General features: G+C 36.3%; 1 protein-coding gene across 1 annotated transcript in view; it reads right to left on the bottom strand.

Annotated features, from left to right (window-relative positions):
• LOC149804453 (nesprin-1-like) overlaps positions 1 to 21,014 on the bottom strand; it is a 572,886-nt gene that overhangs the window by 80,909 nt on the left and 470,963 nt on the right. The window contains exons 111-117 of the mRNA XM_089940603.1: positions 11,719 to 11,901; positions 9,721 to 9,885; positions 8,210 to 8,554; positions 7,587 to 7,796; positions 5,896 to 6,021; positions 4,137 to 4,301; positions 1,559 to 1,771 (exon numbers count right to left, since the gene is read on the bottom strand). Of these exons, the coding sequence (XP_089796729.1) occupies positions 1,559 to 1,771; positions 4,137 to 4,301; positions 5,896 to 6,021; positions 7,587 to 7,796; positions 8,210 to 8,554; positions 9,721 to 9,885; positions 11,719 to 11,901 (1,407 nt within the window). The remainder of the gene's footprint in view (positions 1 to 1,558; positions 1,772 to 4,136; positions 4,302 to 5,895; positions 6,022 to 7,586; positions 7,797 to 8,209; positions 8,555 to 9,720; positions 9,886 to 11,718; positions 11,902 to 21,014) is intronic.

Below are 21,014 nucleotides of genomic sequence, written 5' to 3'. Positions count from 1 at the left end.
GTTTCTTTAGCTATATACTTATCCCTTACCCAATACAGTAATTAAGGGTTTCTTTAGCTATATACTTATCCCTTACCCAATGCAGTAATTAAGGGTTTCTTTAGCTATATACTTATCCCTTACCCAATACAGTAATTAAGGTTTCTTTAGCCTATACTTATGTAGCACTTACCTAATATGGTAATTTAGGTTTCTTTTGCCATAAACTTATCTAGTACTTACCCAATAAAGTAACTAAGGTTTCTTTAGCCATAAACTTATCTAGTACTTACCCAATAAAGTAACTAAAAATGAGTGTGACTATAGTGAAGGATGGCTTCAAAGGTTCAAGAAGCATCATGGAATTTCCATGCATAAAATGTGTGGAGAAAAATGGTCCGCAGACCACGACGGAGCTGCCGAGTATGTGGACAAATTTCAGAAGCTTGTAGTTGATAAGCACCCCAATCCTAAGCATGTGTATAATGCAGATGAAACTTTATTATACTGGCGATGTGTGACCTCAATTGGTCCTGCATAACTGTTAATCCAGCAAGGCTTTGGAAGCAAGGGTGCCGGAAAATTGGTGGTTTACCTGTATACTTATCTAGTACGTACCAAATAAAGTAATTAAGGTTTCCTTAGCAATATATGTATCCCATATTTACCCAGTACAATAAGTAAGGTTTTCTCATTAACTCGTCTTTAAAAAAGAAGGGTTAACTTGTCCTTGAGCAATCACCTACTATGCAATTAAACGACACAAAGTAATTAAAATGATATCCATAAAATTAACCCAGAATCAGCTGACCACTTTTGGTTTCTTGCCAATTTCATCATTTCTTATGGCCATCCTTCAAATATGTGTTTGTTGTTCTCCAACTGATTATCTGTCAAAATTGCTGCTAATTCTCCCTCACCCCAACTCCAACTGTTTTTTTCTATTTTGAGAAATTGCAACTTTAGAATGTTTGAGTTTGGTTATAATTATGCAGCTGACACATCAAAATGCACTGATCTACTTACCTATATATGTAACCCACCTACCTACTTACCTATATATGTAACCCACCTACCTACTTACCTATATATGCAACCCACCTACCTACTTACCTATATATTTAACCCACCTCCCTACTTACCTATATATATTTAACCCACCTACCTACTTACCTATATATTTAATCCATCTGCTTCCTTACTTAAAATATCTATATGTAACCCACATACCTACTTACCTATATATGTAACCCACCTACCTACTTACCTATATATTTAACCCACCTATCTACTTGCCTATATATGTAACCCATCCTTAAACTACTTACATATGTAACCCACCTATCTACTTACCTATATATGTAACCCACCTGTTTATTTACCTATATAAATAACCTACTAAATACAATTTCTGAGTTATGTGGCTGTAGAATATGTCTATTTTGAAAATGGTCTCATAAAATCCCTGTGTATTCCATTACTGACAAATTTTTTTAGCTGTTTAAATTAACCAACACAATGAAAATATTTGTCTGACTATGCCATTTTCTTTAACGTTACGGTTGGTGTGTCTTTGTACCTGGAACTGTTTGTATCGCCGGTCCACAGCCCTCAGTTTCTCTCCCTGCTGTTGAGCATGGCTTTCAAGTGCCACAACACGATTGTTCAGGTTCTGCAAGCTTTGCTGGATGAGGTCATGACTGTCTCTGTTGGCGATGGCAAGAAGCTCCTGGGCTGCTTGACTCATGGACTGTATCTCACCCTGCAGTGACTTTATCTCACGTTGCAGATCCTGCACAATATTGGCAAAATACCAGTATTCAATTCTTGTACATTTTACAAACTTTTCTTAAGCATTTAAAAAGTATCTAAAACTAATAAAATGTGTTTTTCAACTGAGTATGCTACTGATCCTGAACAACACCGTAAAAAGTCTTTCATTATTTGTAAACTTTTACTAACTTTTCTTTAGGGTGTACTAAATAATAAAATCATGATTGCATTCTTCAACAAATTTTCGTGTATTCCAACTTTAATCAAGATAGTTTTGTTATGTCCAAAGAAACTTATTAATATCTGCCCTATTTTTTGGATAATGTTTACTCAGTCTGTAATGACCTCGATGTTTCTATTTTGTTTTTATATAAGAAAACAGGATTAGTAGCTCAAACTTTGATGCTGAGTTTGAGTTTACTGTTTGCAAATAACATTTATAATCTTTCTGTGATTGGGAACTGATTACTTAGACTAAATGGATTTTTGAAAGTCATTCCAAGATTGCCTTAAGTCTTTAATTCCATGTGTTGACTTAAGTCTTTAATTCCATGTGTTGACTCAAGTCTTTAATTCCAGGCTTTGACTCTAAGAAAAAGAGTACTGCAAATGGTACATAATATGACACCAACATAAAGTTAGTGTTTGAATCTATTTTCTGTAGTTTACTCAGTGTACACAAAACAAGACAGCAATGAAATGTAACGGCCATATCTATTATTTGTGACAACAGCTGTGCCCTTGGAGCAAATGACCTCCAAATCAATAGGTTTGGTGTGGTGTTGTATGACATAGCAACATAAGAAGGTTACTTAGTGCCAATTTTATGTCATGTTAATTCACTTTTGTGACCAATTACCATCCCTATTAGGATGGGACCCATGATCATACCTATTAGGATGGGACCCATGACCATATATAACTATTAAGACAGGACCCATGACCATACCTAACTATAAGGATGGGACCCATGATCATATATAACTATTAAGATAGAACCCATGACCATACCTAACTATTAGGGTGGGACCCATGACCATATCTAACTATTAAGATGGGACCTATGGCCATACCTAACTATTAGGATGGGACCCATGACCATACCTAACTATAAGGATGGGACACATGACCATACCTAACTATTAGGATGGGACCCATGACCATATATAACTATTAAGACAGGATCCATGACCATACCTAACTATTAGGATGGGACCCATGACCATATATAACTATTAAGACAGGACCCATGACCATACCTAACTATAAGGATGGGACCCATGACCATATATAACTATTAAGATAGGACCCATGACCATACCTAACTATTAGGATAGGACCCATGACCATATCAAACTCTAAGGATAGGTCCCATGACCATACCTAACTATCAGGATGTGACCCATTACCATACCTATTAGGATGGGACCCATAACCATCCCAAACTATTAGGATGGGACCCGTGACCATAACTATTAAGATGGGACCCATGACCATACCTAACTATTAAGATGGGACCCATGACCATATCTAACTATTAAGATGGGACCCATGACCTTATCAGACTATAAGGATAGGTCCCATGACCATACCTAACTATTAGGATGTGACCCATTACCATACCTATTAGGATGGGACCCATAACCATACCAAACTATTAGGATGGGACCTGTGACCATAACTATTAAGATGGGACCTGTGACCATAACTATTAGGATAGGACCCATGACCATACTTAATTATAAGGATGGGACCCATGACCACACCTAACTATTAGGATAGGACCCATGACCATACTTAACTATAAGGATGGGACCCATGACCACACCTAACTATTAGGATAGGACCCATGACCATACTTAACTATAAGGATGGGACCCATGACCATATCTAACTATTAAGATAGGTCCCATGACCATACCTATTAGGATGGGACCCATAACCATATCTAACTATTAAGATAGGTCCCATGACCATACCTATTAGGATGGGACCCATAACCATATCTAACTATTAAGATAGGTCCCATGACCATACCTATTAGGATGGGACCCATAACCATATCTAACTATTAAGATAGGTCCCATGACCATACCTAACTATTAGGATGGGACCCATAATCACACCTAATTATTAAGATAGGACCCATAACCATACCTATTTAGCAAAGGAAGAAGCAGTATAATAAGGGACTTTATAGTGAAAGATCAATGTACCTCATTTTGCTAGCAATGTACCCCATTCTGCTATAAATGTACCTTATTTCTCTATCAATGTACTTCATTCAGCTAAATATGTACTTTATTTTTCTATCCATGTACCTAATTTTTCTATCAATGTACCTCATTTTTCTATAAAGGTACTTCATTTTTTTATCAATATACCTCATTTTTCTTAAGTTTCTCCTCAGAGTCTGTGTTGGGGTCTGGGTTAAATAGTTTTTGTTCTGCCATATCAAGCCACTTGGACACATTCTGTAATGCCTCTTGGTATTTCTGCTGGAATTCTAGTGCTTGGTCAAGTCGTAACTGACGGTCTTGAACTTGTACCTGGGAATTCAATGCACAGGAAAAAATGTCAGTGGTCATGACAACCAAATGTAAAGTAGACATACTGACACGATATATATATGTGTGTGTGTGTGTGTGTATGTATGTATGTATGTCATCATAATCCTGGCTAGCTATATAGAGTTGATTGAAAGTTATGTTTTGAAAATATAACGGTAAAAAACTTGTCCAAAAACTTTAGGATGTTTATCAACACATTCATCACTACATCAAGCAAAGGAAATGGCAGTTAAGTGCCTTGCACAAAGACACAAAAACTATCAATCTGGCCAGGTATTGAACCAGCAACCCTCTGATTATGAGTCAGATGCTACACCAAATGGGTTCCCCTGATAAACCCTTGCAAATAAAAACATGTGTAAGAGGGTATATATTAAGGATAGTTAGGTAAAATGTGCAGGGTACTGGGTCTATTTTATCCCCAAGCTGTCCACAACCCAACTGGGTTGATGTGGATGGGCCTGGTACATGTCCATCCCTACTCTATACACAATTTTGTTTCAAAATATCTGGCCAAGAAGATGGATGCATTCCAATAAAAAATGTAAAACAGTATAGTTACCCTGGGTGACCTTTATCTACTGACCCTAAATTCAGTTACTGCATTAGATATACATGAAAATCACTCGTATAAAAGTTATCATAAAGATCTACTTTTGGTATGGTTGAGTTAATCTCGTTGAAATGCATAAAGGTGCCAGTTTTCATGAGTGTAGCTGAAACAGGGTCAAAGATGCTGAGAGTGTACTGAAACAAATAGCTGAATATACAGAATTCATTCAAGCGTGAAATATTTTTCATGCTGACCTAGTTTTGGTGTGGTTGACTTAACTTCCCTCAATGAGATACATCCACTATGCCAATTTTCATCATTGTAGGTGAAATAAAGTCCAAAAATTACGTCACTGTGACCTACTTTTGATATTGTAGGACCATTTACCTGGAAGTGCATCCACATACCCATTTTCATAACTGTAGCTTATAAAAAGTTAAAATACTGAAGATGTCATGCATGGATGGGAGATACAAAAGTCATTGAGTCTGAAAATTGGGTAACAGACCTAATTTTGATATGATTGAGTTACTCTCCTTGAGATGCATCATCATTCCAGTGTTCATTAGTGTAGATGAAATTGATCCCAAGATATCCAGGGTATAAGGAATGTACAGCTGGAAACATAGCATGGTTGAGTTACTCTCATTACAATGTATCCTGATAATAAGAAATGTCATGAGTGTAGATGATGTTTATGGTGTAATGAACAACTAAATGACACATGACTAAAATAATTGCTATATCCATTCCAAACTTTCTTGTGGAGGGTATAACGAGGAAAGTTGCATTAAAGCAATGTAAATAAGACAAGGCTGATTGCCAGAAAAATCACAATGGCAAAAAAATAGAAATTTCAATGGAGATATTGGATGTTTTGCACTTTGAGATCCATGGAAGTTTTGATGGATAAGTCTGTTGTTACTAGTCTGCTGCTTACTATTTTAATTTTAAAATTAATACAATGATGATGATGGTGGTGGTGGTGATGATGATGATGATGATGATGATGATAAATACCTGCAGTTGTTGCCAGAGGTTGCCAAGTTCATTCAGATGACCTCTGACATCCTGGAGTTGAGAAGAGGTATCTGGACCTTGACCTCTGTACTTTCTACTTCCATACTGACCAGGTCCAACTAATTCCTGCAACAAACCAGGAAATAGTATGTAGTTATGAACATAGATTTAGATTTAAAGAATTCACACAAATGAGATTAATAACAATGTTACATTAACAAAAAAGCCACAACTGACAAAAAAGTTAAAAAGTGATTAAAATGCAAAGACGTACAAGTCTGGTGTTCATGAGCTCAATAAAATATATTCAGTGTTGTGACCTTTGACTTGATCACAAGGTCATACAAATTTGACCTGAAAATAACAAAATCTGACCTCGATGCTGACACTGAGTTTCTGCTATCAGCCAATCAAAATGAAGCTTTTAAACAAAACCTGAAGCTCAAAACTCAAAGTCAAGAGCCTTACAATTTGCATCCCAGGTTTTCAATCTCCTCCCTGAAAGTGCAGGCATGATGTTAGTCAGATCTGCACCATTATTATTCAGAACAAAATTACATCTTGCAAGGCATGTTTTAGTAAAAATTTAATAATGTCACTGCCACTATTTGTTCAAGAGAAGTAGTGACAATATGATCTTTGTGAAGATCATTAAGTTTGCCATGTTGGAAGTCGGATCAGCACCAATGTCATTCAGAATAGGTACATATTGCAATAGTGAAAACCTCAAGTTGATATGACCTTCGCATTACAGATAAAGAGCCATAATAAGATTTTCTATCCCATCAAAGCGGCCGTCTAGAGGTCTGATCAGCATAATCTTAATATAAGGCAAACTACAAGAAGTTTTATTTTTTAATGTTAGCATGACAATCAATATAGGAGAAATTGTTGTAATGAGATTGCTGCATGTCAGATTGCAAACATTTGCACAGAATAAAATTTTGAAAGAAAAGCTAGTCCTGACATTTGATCTACGAGTTCAGATCTTACTTGGCAAAGAATCCAGAAATGGTTATGTTTGTATAAACCAGTCTGAATTAAGCATAAAATGTGTACCTGATGCTGTGATTATGTAGCTCAGTGTCACAGTCCAAATTTTTAGCAGTTTTGAACACAAACATTTGTTTTTATGCTGACAACGTACATAATGTGGAGTGTAACTTTCAGGATGGGTAGCAATAAGATTCTCAAGATGATCACTATGGTGGCCATGTTGGATGTCCAATAAGCAACTTTTCATTTAGGACCACCTAGACATAAAATATTGGAACTATGCAACTGTTCTACATTGTCATTTTTCTTCAACAAAATGGTGTCCTTTATAGCAGGTTTTACTGTAATGATACCTCTCATTCAAATACATTGTTTTTCACGTAGAAAGCTAAAAAAATTCAGCCATTTATAGAAAGCTAAGAAAATCCAGTCTTGTAAATTTGTACAAGATGGGGGTGGGATTATTATCAGTTTTCTTCAATGGAAAAATTTATAAAACTTTTGTCAATATAAAGGGTAGGCTTAATGTATCATAAAGGATGTCATATCATTATGGAAGATTCAAGAACTCAAATTTGTTACTAATATTGATAATTTTTTATATAAAATTGTATCTTGTAAGGTATACAGGATTAAAAACAATTCAGTTTACAGGAATTATTAGACCTGTTCAGAAGTGGAGTGCGTAAACTTACTCTTGCTTGCTCAATGATTTCATCAAGATTCTGCTTCTTCTGTTCCAACTCTTTTGACAGGGACTCCCAGCGTACCTTGAGGTCTTCCTCACTGATAGGGGGCAACACCTTTACTCTGGCAGACTTTTGGGGCCCTGCTTCCCTTGTTCTCATTTCACTACTCAGCTGTCTAACCAGCTGTCTGTGCTGAGATAAATCCAACTCGAGTTGCTAATGAAACAGACAAAGAAAAACTGCTTATCATCAGTGAAAAGAATTTGCATTTATTTTTTATGACTAAAATTTTTACATTAAAAAAATAATTAAGGAATAAGACCCAACAAAGAACCTTCCAAACTGTTACAATAGCTAAATACTGAGTCACTTGTTAAGTAAAAATATTTCTGTAAAATAATTTGGCATATGACTGCTAATAATTGATTCAGTCACTAATGCACAGAGATATCCATAATGGGTTAGAATTCAAAGTCTTGGTAAATGGCATTCCCATCCTGGGCTATATTTCTTTATCCAGGACCTGATGCCTCTCAAAAGACACAACAAAAATTGTTCAGTTTGCCAAACATCTGTATACCATTGACAATTTAAGTCAATCTGTAAAGTTACTCCATTTTCTATCTCACCTGTTGTAGTTCCTGTTGTTCTGCTGCAGTGAAAGAAGGTTCTGAGGTAGGTGGGGCTGAAGCAAGTTTCTTTGTATCAGCCATCCACTGTTGTAGTTTCTTCACATTCGTCTCATAATCATCCATCTCACGTCTTCGCTTCTCACTTTCTCTGATGGATGTACGTAGTGGGTCCTGTTTCTCAATGGCAGCCAATTTCAGATTGCCAAGAGTTTGCTGCAGGTTGGACAGCTGGGACCGGAGTTTTTCCGCAGTGGCTGGAGGTTCAAGGTCACACAAGCTGTCACACTGGATGGCAAGATCTGCTACCTGCTGAAGCCTCTGGTTCAGTTCTTCTTGTAGGTCCTGGGTAAAGAAATGATGCTCCAAATGAATTTTTAACCTTTATTTGTTTCATCTATTTACAAATTTATTGTACATAGTGATGTGCATAATAATGTGTCAAAAAATGAGAATGCATGTCAGCCGAGAAAGTAATAATTACTTTTAAGAGATTTTATGTATTTTTAAATATTCTTTGGAAAAAAGTAATTTTTGGAATATTCAGAGTTCCAATACTATGAGAAGAGAAATATCTTAATGAACCAAGTCAAGGATTTTATAATGTATGGCATAACACAATAATTTAAAATTTAATGATTAATACTTTTCAAAGACAGTGATACCTGTTGCAAAAATAATATCTCTCAATTACACAAAACAAGACTTGTGTCTTTTTTAATTCTTAATCTTTCCAACTTGGATTGTTTAAAATCATGTGTTTTATATATTTTATAATATTTTATTATTATATTCTGTAAATTTAAATTTCCATTAAGCAAACTCATGGAACTGAAACTTAAATTATAAAGTGTCACACACCTTACTATATTTTTATATCCTTTATGATCATTGTTGTTGTTGATCAAGTTATTTAAAAACCAGTATCAAATTAATGCATCACTCCTCTGTATCCTTTATTAAGGAAAAATTAATGTATCTCTTCTGTGTATCTCTTATTAAGGAAAAATTAATGTATCTCTTCTCTGTATCCCTTATAAGCGAAAAATTGCAGTTTCAGTTTAGTTTTATCCTTTTGTGAATTTTCCAAGCAAGAAAAGTCTAATTTTAGAAATCTTATAACCTGTCAACTATCCTACTCTCTAATTATCAAAGCAGAATCCAAGCTGAAAATGTGTCATTAGTTATGATAGCTGGCATTAAAAAGCATCACTGTACAGAAAGGGGATGGCATTAAAAAACATCATTGTACAGAAAGGGGATGGCATTAAAAGCATCACTGTACAGAAAGGGGATGGCATTAAAGGCATCATTAAGAAGAAAGGGTTAAATAAAGTTACGAAGTGTCCAATTTCTCAAAATTTTCAGCTGAGTTTATGCTCTACACTGTTTTTTTTTAGCAAAAGAATTTTGATGTCACAATGCTATTATTTTCCAGAGAGTAATCCTTGTTTTGTCAGTTAGGCAAAATGTCTGCTATATGAATGTATTTTGTACCAGAACAGAGTTACCTTGTTTTCTTGCAGCTGCTGCTGCAGGGCCCCAGTACTGTCTGTTGGTAGTGGAGTAACTGCCTGTCTGACCTTGACCTCCTCTGCCCAGTTTTCAAGTTCCTTCACATGCTTCTTGTATGCAATAAGTGCAATATCATGTTTCTCACGTTCACGTATGGCATTCTGTAAAAAGGACATGAATTAAATAAAATTACATCACACATACATGACATGCTTTCTGAAATAAAGAATTCTGGAAATTTAATATGAATATGAAGCACTCACTGACAAATGCCATCTTTGGGAAGTATTCTGAGCACTAAAACTTCCATGCATCATACTTACTGCAATCTCAGACTGAATATGTGTGTGTGTGATTTGGGTTTTTAATGTAGCTTTTAACAATTTTTCAGTCATATCACTATGATGTCTGCAGTGTGACAGTTGATAGTGATGTCTAGCACTGGGGCATCATGCCACAGACTTGTAGCATAATGTCCCACCCAGTTACATTATCCTGACACCAGCCCAACCAGTCCTAACACTAACCTCTTATTGTTGTGTACCAAGCAAGGCAACTATTAGTACCATTTTCATAAGTCTTTGGTATGACTTGGCCGGCGATCAAACCCACGACCTCCTGCATCCGAGGTGGATGCTCTAACCACTAGGCCACTGAATATCTTTTGACTCTAATATTAAGTCTTGAAAAAAGCCACAAGTATTTACAAGCCTATATCTTTCATCCCTATGGGTCAGAATGCTCCTTTATTACCCTTAAAAAATACCAGCTATGGATGTTTCCCTCTCTATCAACAGCTGAATTACCTCATAATGCCATTGGCCTTTCACTTTAGACAACCTTCCCAACATACCTAACAATGCAACTTTGCTATGTTCATCTCTGTGCCATGTCCATCTCTATGCTATGTCCATCTATATGCTATGTCTATCTCTGTGCCATGTCCATCTCTATGCTATGTCCACCTCTGTGTCATGTTCATGTCTATGCTATGTCTATCTTTGTGCCATGTCCATCTCTATGCTATGTCCACCTCTGTGTCATGTTCATGTCTATGCTATGTCCACCTCTGTGTCATGTCCATCTATATGCTATGTCTATCTCTGTGCCATGTCCATCTCTATGCTATGTCCACCTCTCTGTCATGTTCATGTCTGTGCTATGTCTATCTCTGTGCCATGTCCATCTCTATGCTATGTCCACCTCTGTGTCATGTTCATGTCTATGCTATGTCCACCTCTGTGTCATGTCCATCTCTATGCTATGTCCACCTCTGTGTCATGTTCATCTCTATGCTATGTCCACCTCTGTGTTATGTTCATCTCTATGATACGTCCATCTCTGTACTATGTCCATGTTTGTGCTATGCCCATCTCTGTGCCATGTTCATCTCTGTGCTATGTCCATCTCTATGCTTTGTCCACCTCCGTGTCATGTTCATCTCTATGCTATGTTCATCTCTGTACCATGTCCATTTTTGTGCTATGTCCATCTCTGTGCCATGTTCATCTCTGTGCTATGTCTATCTCTATGCTATCTCCATCTCTTTGCTATGTCCACCTCTATGCTATGTCCACCTCTGTGTCATGTTCATCTCCGTGCTATGTCCATCTCTATGCCATGTCCATCTCTCTGCTAGGCCATCTCTGTGCTACGTCCATTTCTATGCTATGTCCATCTTTGTGCTATGTCCAGCTCTATGATATGTCCATCTCTGTGCTTTGTCTATTAATTAAGAGTTAAATATGTTACCTTAAAAATGAAACATTTCTGCAAAGCATGGGATCAAGTTGCTATCTAGATACGTACTGGAAATGGTACTGTTACAACCAGTTGCCACAGGGCTCTAGGACTTTGCTGTTATGGCACTGTTACAGACAATTTCTTTTTGATGTCCAGATATAAACTGTTTGCATCAACTGTAAATGTCTGATTTTTTAAAGCCAGCATATATGATATATTCCTATTACACAAAGACCTTATTCCTCTGTTACCTGTAGTTGCTTGGCAGTGTCGTCTGACATTGCCTGCAGGGACTCAATCTTGTCTGTCAACATGGCCAGTGTTGTGTGCATTGCCTGGTAGCCTTCAGGATCAGAAGTTTCCATAACCACGCGTCCCCTCTCGCGTACTCGAGCAATGTCCTCACGGATGCTTTCAATCTCCTGCTCAGCATCCTGCAGGAAAAAAATTATCAGTTCTAATTATCTACAATACAAGATTTTGCTCTGCAAATTCAGAAGTAAACATTCCTGTATTTACATTATGCATGGTAAACAACCTGATGCTTTGGAAACCAATTGCACACCTAAAAAACTGGGATATATACCATAAATGATGCAGTCTGATTGAAAGCTAGAAGTTAACAATATTTGGGATGTATCTCATAAATGATGCAGTTTAATGGAAATATAGAAATTGACAATGTACTGGGATGTGTTACAAAAATGATGCAGTCTGATGGAAAGCTAGATGTTTACAATGTATGGGGATGTATCCTGTATAGAAGTTGACATTGTATGGGGATGTATCCTGTATAGATGTTTACAATGTATGGGGATGTATCCTGTATAGATGTTTACAATGTATGGGGATGTATCCTGTATAGAAGTAGACAATGTATGGGGATGTATCCTGTATAGATGTTTACAATGTATGGGGATGTATCCTGTATAGAAGTTTGCAATGTATGGGGTTGTTGTTGTTGAAGGGTTTAATGCCATTTTTCAACACATGATAGGCTATACATGGCAGCCACTATTAATGGTGGAGGAAGAACCCAGGAAAACCCCAGAAAGAACCACTGACCCACGAGAAGCTACCGGCAAGCTTTCTCACATACCCACATTTGCTGAATCCGAGACTTGAACCTATGCAGACAGAGGTGAGATGGTAATGGAGAGTGCTTTAGACCACTCGGCCACTCGGGGCCCCTGACAATGTATGGGGATGTATCCTTAATCTCTGTAAATGATTCAATCTGATGGAAATCTGGAAGTTGACAATGTATGGGGATGTATCCAATAAATGACCCTGTCTGATGGAAAGCTAGAAGTTGACAATGCATGGGGATGTGTCCAATAAATGACCCAGTCTGATGGAAAGCTAGAAGTTGACAGTGTATGGGGATGTGTCCAATAAATGACCCTGTCTGATGGAAAGTTAGCAGCCATACATTTATAGATAAAAGGTAAAATTTACAAATTTATTGATAAAAGACAAATCCACAATTTTATAAAGGCAAAAACACATTTTAAACATCAATGAAAAATTAAAATGTAAACGATGTGGTCGGCTTAAAACTATGAAAGGCTTTCAGTGCTAATTTTCTAATATTATTTAGTCTGAGTTTGCCATAAAGATGAGGCACTGACAACATTTTGAATTTCTAGGAAACTAAACTACTTTTGCATCTAAATTCTATGTTACAAAAAGTTTCTTGTGTACCACTTACAAATCAATCACAGCTCATTGGTTCACAGAGTAGTAAAACACAAGTCACTGGTTAATGTAGTAGTAAAACACACAGCCCATTGGTTCATACAGTAATAAAACTACAGCTCATTCATTCATGAAGTAATAAAACCACAGTTCATTTGGTTTATGTAGTAAAACCAGTCATAGGTTCATGTAGTAGTAAAACCACAGATCACTGGTTCATGTAGTAGTAGAACCACAGCTCATTGGTTCATGTAGTATAAAATCACAGCTCATTGGTTCATGTAGTAGTAAAACCACAACTCATTGGTTCATATAGTAGTAAAACTACAGCTCATTGGTTCATGTAGTATAAAACCACAGCTCATTGGTTCATGTAATAGTAAAACCACAGCTCATTGGTTCATATAGTATAAAACCACAGCTCATTGGTTCATGTAATAGTAAAACCACAGCTCATTGGTTCATGTAGTATAAAACCACAGCTCATTGGTTCATGTGATAGTAAAACCACAGCTCATTGGTTCATGTAATAGTAAAATCACAGCTCATTGGTTCATATCATAGTAAAACTACATCTCATTGGTTAATGTAGTAGTAAAACTACATTTCATTGTTTCATGTAGTAATAAAACCACAGCTCATTGGTTCATGTAGTAGTAAAACCACACATCATTGGTTCTTGTAGTAGTAAAACTATAGCTCATTTGTTCATGTAGTAGTAAAACTACAGCTCATTGGTTCATGTAGTAGTAAAACCACAGCTCATTGGTTCATGTAGTAGTAAAATCACAACTCATTGGTTCATGTAGTAGTAAAACCACAGCTCATTGGTTCATGTAGTAGTAAAACCACATCTCATTGGTTCATGCAGTAGTAAAACTACAGCTCACTGGTTCATGTAGTAGTAAAATCACAGCTTATCGGTTCATGTAGTAGTAAAACTACAGCTCATTGGTTCATGTAGTAGTAAAACCACAGCTCATTGGTTCATGTAGTAGTAAAATCACAACTCATTGGTTCATGTAGTAGTAAAACTACAGTTCATTGGTTCATGTAGTAGTAAAACCACAGCTCATTGGTTCATGTAGTAGTAAAATCACAGCTCATTGGTTCATGTAGTAGTAAAACTACAGCTCATTGGTTCATGTACTAGTAAAACCACAGCTCATTGGTTCATGTAGTAGGAAAACTACATTTCATTGGTTCATGTTGTAGTAAAACTAAATTTCACTGGTTCATGTAGTAGTAAAATTACATTTCATTAGTTTATGTAGTAGAAAAACTACATTTGATTGGTTCATTTAGTAGTAAAAAAAGTAATCTACTGATTTAATAATTCCAGCAGATGCACAAATGTAATTGTGTATTAAAAAAACATCAAAGTGGTGGGTGGGATCAATTTTCATGTAGAATGACTAACAAGTATACTGATATTTAAAATTAAAACTTTGGAATAGCTTTATTCTTATCCAGAACAAGAGTCCTCAAGAGATGATATACACTTTTAGTCCCCCACTTATGCAAGACCCCCACTAAATGTACCCCTCTGGTACCCTACTTATGTAAAGACTCCCACTGAATGTACTCCTGACTCTACACTGATGTAAAGACTCCCAATGAAAGTACCCATCTGGTCCCCCACTGATGTAAAGATTTCCACATCGGATCTCCCACTAATTTAAGACTCCCACTGAATGTAACCCTCTGATACCCCCACTGGTGTAAAAACTCCCACTGAATGCACCCATCTGGTCCCCCACTGATGTAAAGACTCCCACTGAAAGTACCCATCTGGTCTCCCACTTATGTAAAGACTCCCACTTGAAGTACCCATGTGGTCCCCCACTGACGTAAAGACTCCACTGAAAGTATCCATCTGATCCCCCTCTTATGTAAAGATTCCCACTGAATGTAACCCTCTGGTCCCACACAGATATAAAGACTCCCACTGAAAGTGCCCATCTGGTTCCCCACTTATGCAAAGACTCCCACTGAAAGTATCCATCTGATCTCCCACCTATGCAAAGACTCCCACTGAATGCAATCCTCTGGTCCTCCACTGAAGTAAAGACTCCCACTGAAAGTACCCATCTAGTCCCCCACTGATGTAAAGACTGCTACTTGAAGTACCCATCTGGTCCCCAACTTATGTAAAGACTTCCACTGTGGGATTACTGAGATTCATTCAAATACATTCTGGATCATATCATTGTGATACATAAAGACTGTTGGCATATCAGCTCATTCAAGGCTATTGGTACATCAGCATATTTAATACCTGGAATTCAGTAGGAACACTCTATATATTTGGACTTGTGATGTTTATTTTTGGATTTTTTTGGATTTAATTCACAATACTGTAAGTTCCATTGAAATTTTCACCTGCAAAATAGGGAAATAAAACTTGTCATTTTGCTTTTTTCTGTTACTCAGTTTAAGACCATAAAATCATAATGATAGTAATGGCTATAAACCACTGTATTACACAGATGGGGATAAGAAGACGAAAAAAAAATACAACAAAAGAAAACAATGAAAGAAAACAGTCATCAACATCCCCTGCCCCACCAAAACATGCATAGAGACAATATAATTAGAATGAAGATTTCATATATCAGAAATTTGCTTTTTCAAATTATATGGGAAGTGATAGGCATTATGAGTTTTGTTACAAAGTATAAAAGGAAGTGAAGGCATTATAAGTTCTGTTACAAAGTAAATGGGAGTGATAGGTATTATGAGTTTTGTTACAAAGTATATGGGGAGTGATAGGCATTATGAGTTTTGTTACAAAGTATATAGGGAGTGATATGCATTATGAGTTTTGTTACAAAGTATAAAAAGAAGTGAAAATATTGTAAGTTCTGTTACAAAGCATATAGGCAGTGATATGCAATACGAGGTTTCTTACAAAGTATATAGGGAAGTTAAAGGTATTATGAATTTTGCTCCAGAAGTAAAGTGTGATTGGTGGATGAATGACCATAAATGGACACAACATTAAAAATACTTGTGAAACCTTTTTTGTGTGTTCAATATGTGTACCTAGATTTACTGAGACCAGATGAATGGTCTAAGTTATGATGAATGGACAGAAGAACATAAATACAAATACAAATACTGAAAATAAAGAATCATTAACAGAACAAGGCACCTGTGAGTCACTAGTCCAATATGTGTACCAAGTTTCAATGAGATACATTCAGGAAATGAAGATACTGATGGACAGACAGGCAAGTAAACAGACAGGAAGACATAGCAATGGCTATATTCTTCTATATTACATACCAGGGAACAATACAATTAAAGACTCAATATCAAAATAGTTTTGATTGCAATAGGACTCAATTTTTTAAACTGACATAAAAGTACCTACAGTGTATTTTACAGCCAGTTAAAGAGCTATAGAAGTCAAGTTTAACACTGAGCTGAGTATAATGCATATACAAATACACAATTCACAGACCCAGATTTGTCTTTACACACTGCATCAGCAGACCAAGGTCTTAGTTGCTTACTTGAAATTATAAGTACAAGGAACAGCACAGATCCCAATTTGCTGGTTCATTATGGGCTGATGAGCCGGGTCTATCTTGGCAAGCATTATATTGAAGTGAAAAAGGTATTGCATGGAGTAACATTCAATGAAAAACAATGTCTGTATACAAACAAGAGGCATTTGACTCAAAGATCATGTCTGGACCTGACTCCCTCTCTTGGTCCAATACTTAACACCTTCAGCTTACACATTTGTCACCAGTCTGACTTACTTACTATGGGATCAAGTAAGATACTGGTGAATAGGCATTCTTTCTGATCCAAAAATCTCACCAAGTTAACCTGGTGTAGCTTAGTCAATTAGTCAGGGAGGCAATGATTTGAAGGGCAATTGTGTGGTTGAATTTTCTAATGTTCTGTACAACCATATACCATATACCACACACTATTTACCCTGTATGTTTGTAATGTTATGTGCAACCACATACCATATACCAAACAATATTTACCCTGTATGTCTGTAATGTTCTGTACAACCATATACCACACAATATTCACCCTGTATGTTTGTAATGTTATGTGCAACCATATACCATATACCAAACAATATTCACCCTGTATGTCTGTAATGTTCTGTGCAACCATATACCATAAACCAAACAATATTCACCCTGTATGTCTGTAATGTTCTGTACAACCATATACCATACAATATTCAGCCTGTATGTTTGTAATGTTCTGTACAACCATATACATTATACCATACAATATTCACCCTGTATGTTTGTAATGTTCTGTACAACTATATACCATACAATATTCAGCCTGTGTATTTGTAATGTTCTGTACAGCTAAATCCCATATATAACATAATAATTACACTGTATGTAATATTCTATACGTCTGTATATCACATACAACACAATATTCACCCTGTAAGTTTAATAGTTATAATCTGCATAAATTTTATAAGGTTAAAGCTTATCATAATAAATGCTCCCAGTGACAATGTAAAAAGCTATGCTACCACTGACAATGTCAAACGCTATGCTACCTCTGACAATGTCCAAAGCTATCTACCACTGACAATGTAGAAAGCTATGCTACCACTGATAATGTCAAAAGCTATGCTACCACTGACAATGTATAGAAGCTATGCTACCACTGACAATGTCAAATGCTATGCTACCACTGACAATGTCCAAAGCTATCTACTACTGACAATGTAGAAAGCTATGCTACCACTGACAGTCAAAAGCTATCCTACCATTGACAATATCCAAAGTTATGCTCCCAGTCATAATGTCCAAAGCTATGCTACCACTGACAATGTCAAAAGCTATGCTACCACTGACAGTCAAAAGCTATCCTACCATTGACAATATCCAAAGTTATGCTCCCAGTCATAATGTCCAAAGCTATGCTACCATTGACTATGTAAAAACCTATGCTCCCAGTGATATGTCCAAAGATATACTGCCACTGACAATGTATAAAGCTATGCTGCCACTGGTAATGTCAAAAGCTATGCTACCACTGACAATGTCAAAAGCTATGCTACCACTGACAGTCAAAAGCTATGCTACCACTAACAATATCCTAAGTTATGCTCCCAGTGATAATGTCCAAAGCTATGCTACCACTGACAATGTAAAAAGCTATGGTCCCAGTGATAATGTCCAAAGCTATACTGCCACTGACAATGTATAAAGCTATGCTGCCACTGACAATGTCAAAAGCTATGCTACCACTGACAACGATAAGAGCTATGCTCCCATTGACAATGAAAAAGGATATGCTTCCACTGAAAATGAAAAAAGCTATGCTACCACTGACAGTGTAAAAAACTATGCACCCAGTGATAATGTCCAAAGCTATGCTCCCAGTGATAATATCCAAAGCTATGCTGCTACTGACAATGTGTAAAAGCTATGCTCCAATTGATAATGAAAAAAGCTATGCTCCCAGTGATAATGTCCAAAGCTATGCTACACTGACAATGTCAAAAACTATGCTCCAACTGACAATGTAAATAGTTATGCTACCAGTGACAATGTCAAAAGCTATGATACCAGTGATAATGTCAAAAGGTATGATACCACTGACAGTCAAAAGCTATGCAACCAATGACAATGTCAAAAACTATGCTCCAACTGACAATGTAAATAGTTATGCTACCAGTGACAATGTCAAAAGCTATGATATCAGTGATAATGTCAAAAGGTATGATACCACTGACAGTCAAAAGCTATGCAACCAATGACAATGTCAAAAACTATGCTACCACTGACAATATAAAAACCTATGCTACCACTGGCGGTCAAAAGCTATGCTACTACTGATGGTGTCAAAAGCTATGCTGCCACTAATAATGTAAAAAGCTATGCTACCAGTGATAATGTCCACAGTTATGCTACCACTGACAATGTAATCTACTATGCTGCCACTGACAATGTATAAAGCTATGCTGCCACTGACAATGTATAAAGCTATGCTACCACTGACAACGTAAAAAACTATTATGCCACTGACAATGCATAAACCTATGCTACCAATGACAATGTATAAAGCGATGCTACCATTGACAATGTAAAAAGCTATGCTGTCACTGACAATGAAAAAAGCTATGCTCCCATTGACAATGAAAAAGGCTATGCTCCTAACTGACAATGAAAAAAGCTATGCTCCCAGTGATAATGTCCAAAGCTATACTCCCAGTGATAATATCCAAAGTTATGCTGCCACTGACAATGTATAAAAGCTATCCTCCCACTAATAATGAAAAAAGCTATGCTCTCATTGATAATGTCCAAAGCTATGCTACCAGTGACAATGTAAAAAGCTATGCTACCACTGATAATGTCAAAAGCTATGCTACCACTGACAATGTAGAAAGCTATGCTCCAAATGGCATATGCTCTAACTGACAATGTAAAAAAATATGCTACCAGTGAAAATGTCAGAAGCTATGATACCATTGACAGTCAAAAGCAAAGCATTCAGTGACAATGTCAAAAGCTATGCTACCACTAACAGTCAAAAGCTATGCTACCACTAACAGTCAAAAGCTATGCTACCAATGACAATGTATAAATGCTATGCTCCCAGTGATAATGTCCAAAGCTATGCTACCACTGACAATGTAAAAAGCTATGCTACCACTGACAACATAAAAAGCTATGCTGTCACTGACAATGTAAAAAGCTATGCTCCTAGTAACACTAATAAACTATGCTCCCTCTTCTCTCTCTCTTCTCTTCTATGCTCCCATTACATTTATATTCATACTGCAAGAGCTAGCTATCTTGTACATGGTTGTGAAGCCTTCATTTTCAAGGTACACTCTCTCCTAAAATGGTCGAGCTGAATAAAACAGATATTCAGTCCAAATCTACAGTGTAAGGGTGAGTTTTCACAATTGCCTCCTTGTTACGTGGCATACCAGCTTTGAAATAAGTGTGCAGATAATTGATATTTTTTGGAGCCAATTGTGGGCTGAAGGCCTGCAGCACTGAGTGAAGCCAGTAACCATCACAAAATTTTATACCTGTTTGATATTGCATATGCTAAAGTCAACAGATCCTGATATTATCAGTTGCCATAATGTTGTAAAGATGAGCAAGATACAAAATCACCTAAATATGTTTTGACACAGATAGCGCAAAGTAAGGTGACTTGAAAATGATCAAAGTATGAATATTACCTTTCAAAACATTGATATAAAATAAACTGATTGAGCAAAGATGAGTTTATAGACCAATGGTTTAAGTATCCATGTATCAGCATTTAGTGACACATCAGCACAATAATGTCTGCATGATGCCAACTAAAAGTATAGTCCTAAAAAGAAATGCACACAAAACCTTTTATCCAAATAAATTTAAACATGAAGTCCTGCAGGAGATAAAAAATAAAAGGAAAAGATGTTAAACTCTGTAAAATTTATATTAAAAATTGTTTAAGGTGAAATAAAAAATCTTTCAAACATGAACTCAAAATTATATATAATTCATTTGTTTTAAAACTCAAAGACATGCAATCATTTAAATAAAGGCTCAAAATTAGGCACATAGACTTCAATCCCTTAATAAATCCAGGACATAAAACTTTCAAATACAGACACAAAGTTAGTTATACACACTTCAATCCCTTACTAACTCCAAGACATAAATCTTTCAAATACAGGCTCACAATTATTTATATACAGTTCAGTCAATTTAAAAACTTCAAGACATAACAATCTTTCAAATAAAGACTCAAAATTATTTATATACACTACAGTCCTTTAATGAAGTCTAAGATTTTTTGGGTGTTACATCATGATATAGCTTCTGAACTGAGTTCACATCAA

This window comes from Sinohyriopsis cumingii, chromosome 2, assembly GCF_028554795.1.
Source record: "Sinohyriopsis cumingii isolate HCF-2022 chromosome 2, ASM2855479v2, whole genome shotgun sequence".
Taxonomy (NCBI): Eukaryota; Metazoa; Mollusca; class Bivalvia; order Unionida; family Unionidae; genus Sinohyriopsis; species Sinohyriopsis cumingii.
Note: the sequence above shows the minus strand (reverse complement) of the source record. Positions and strands in the feature narration are given on the sequence as shown.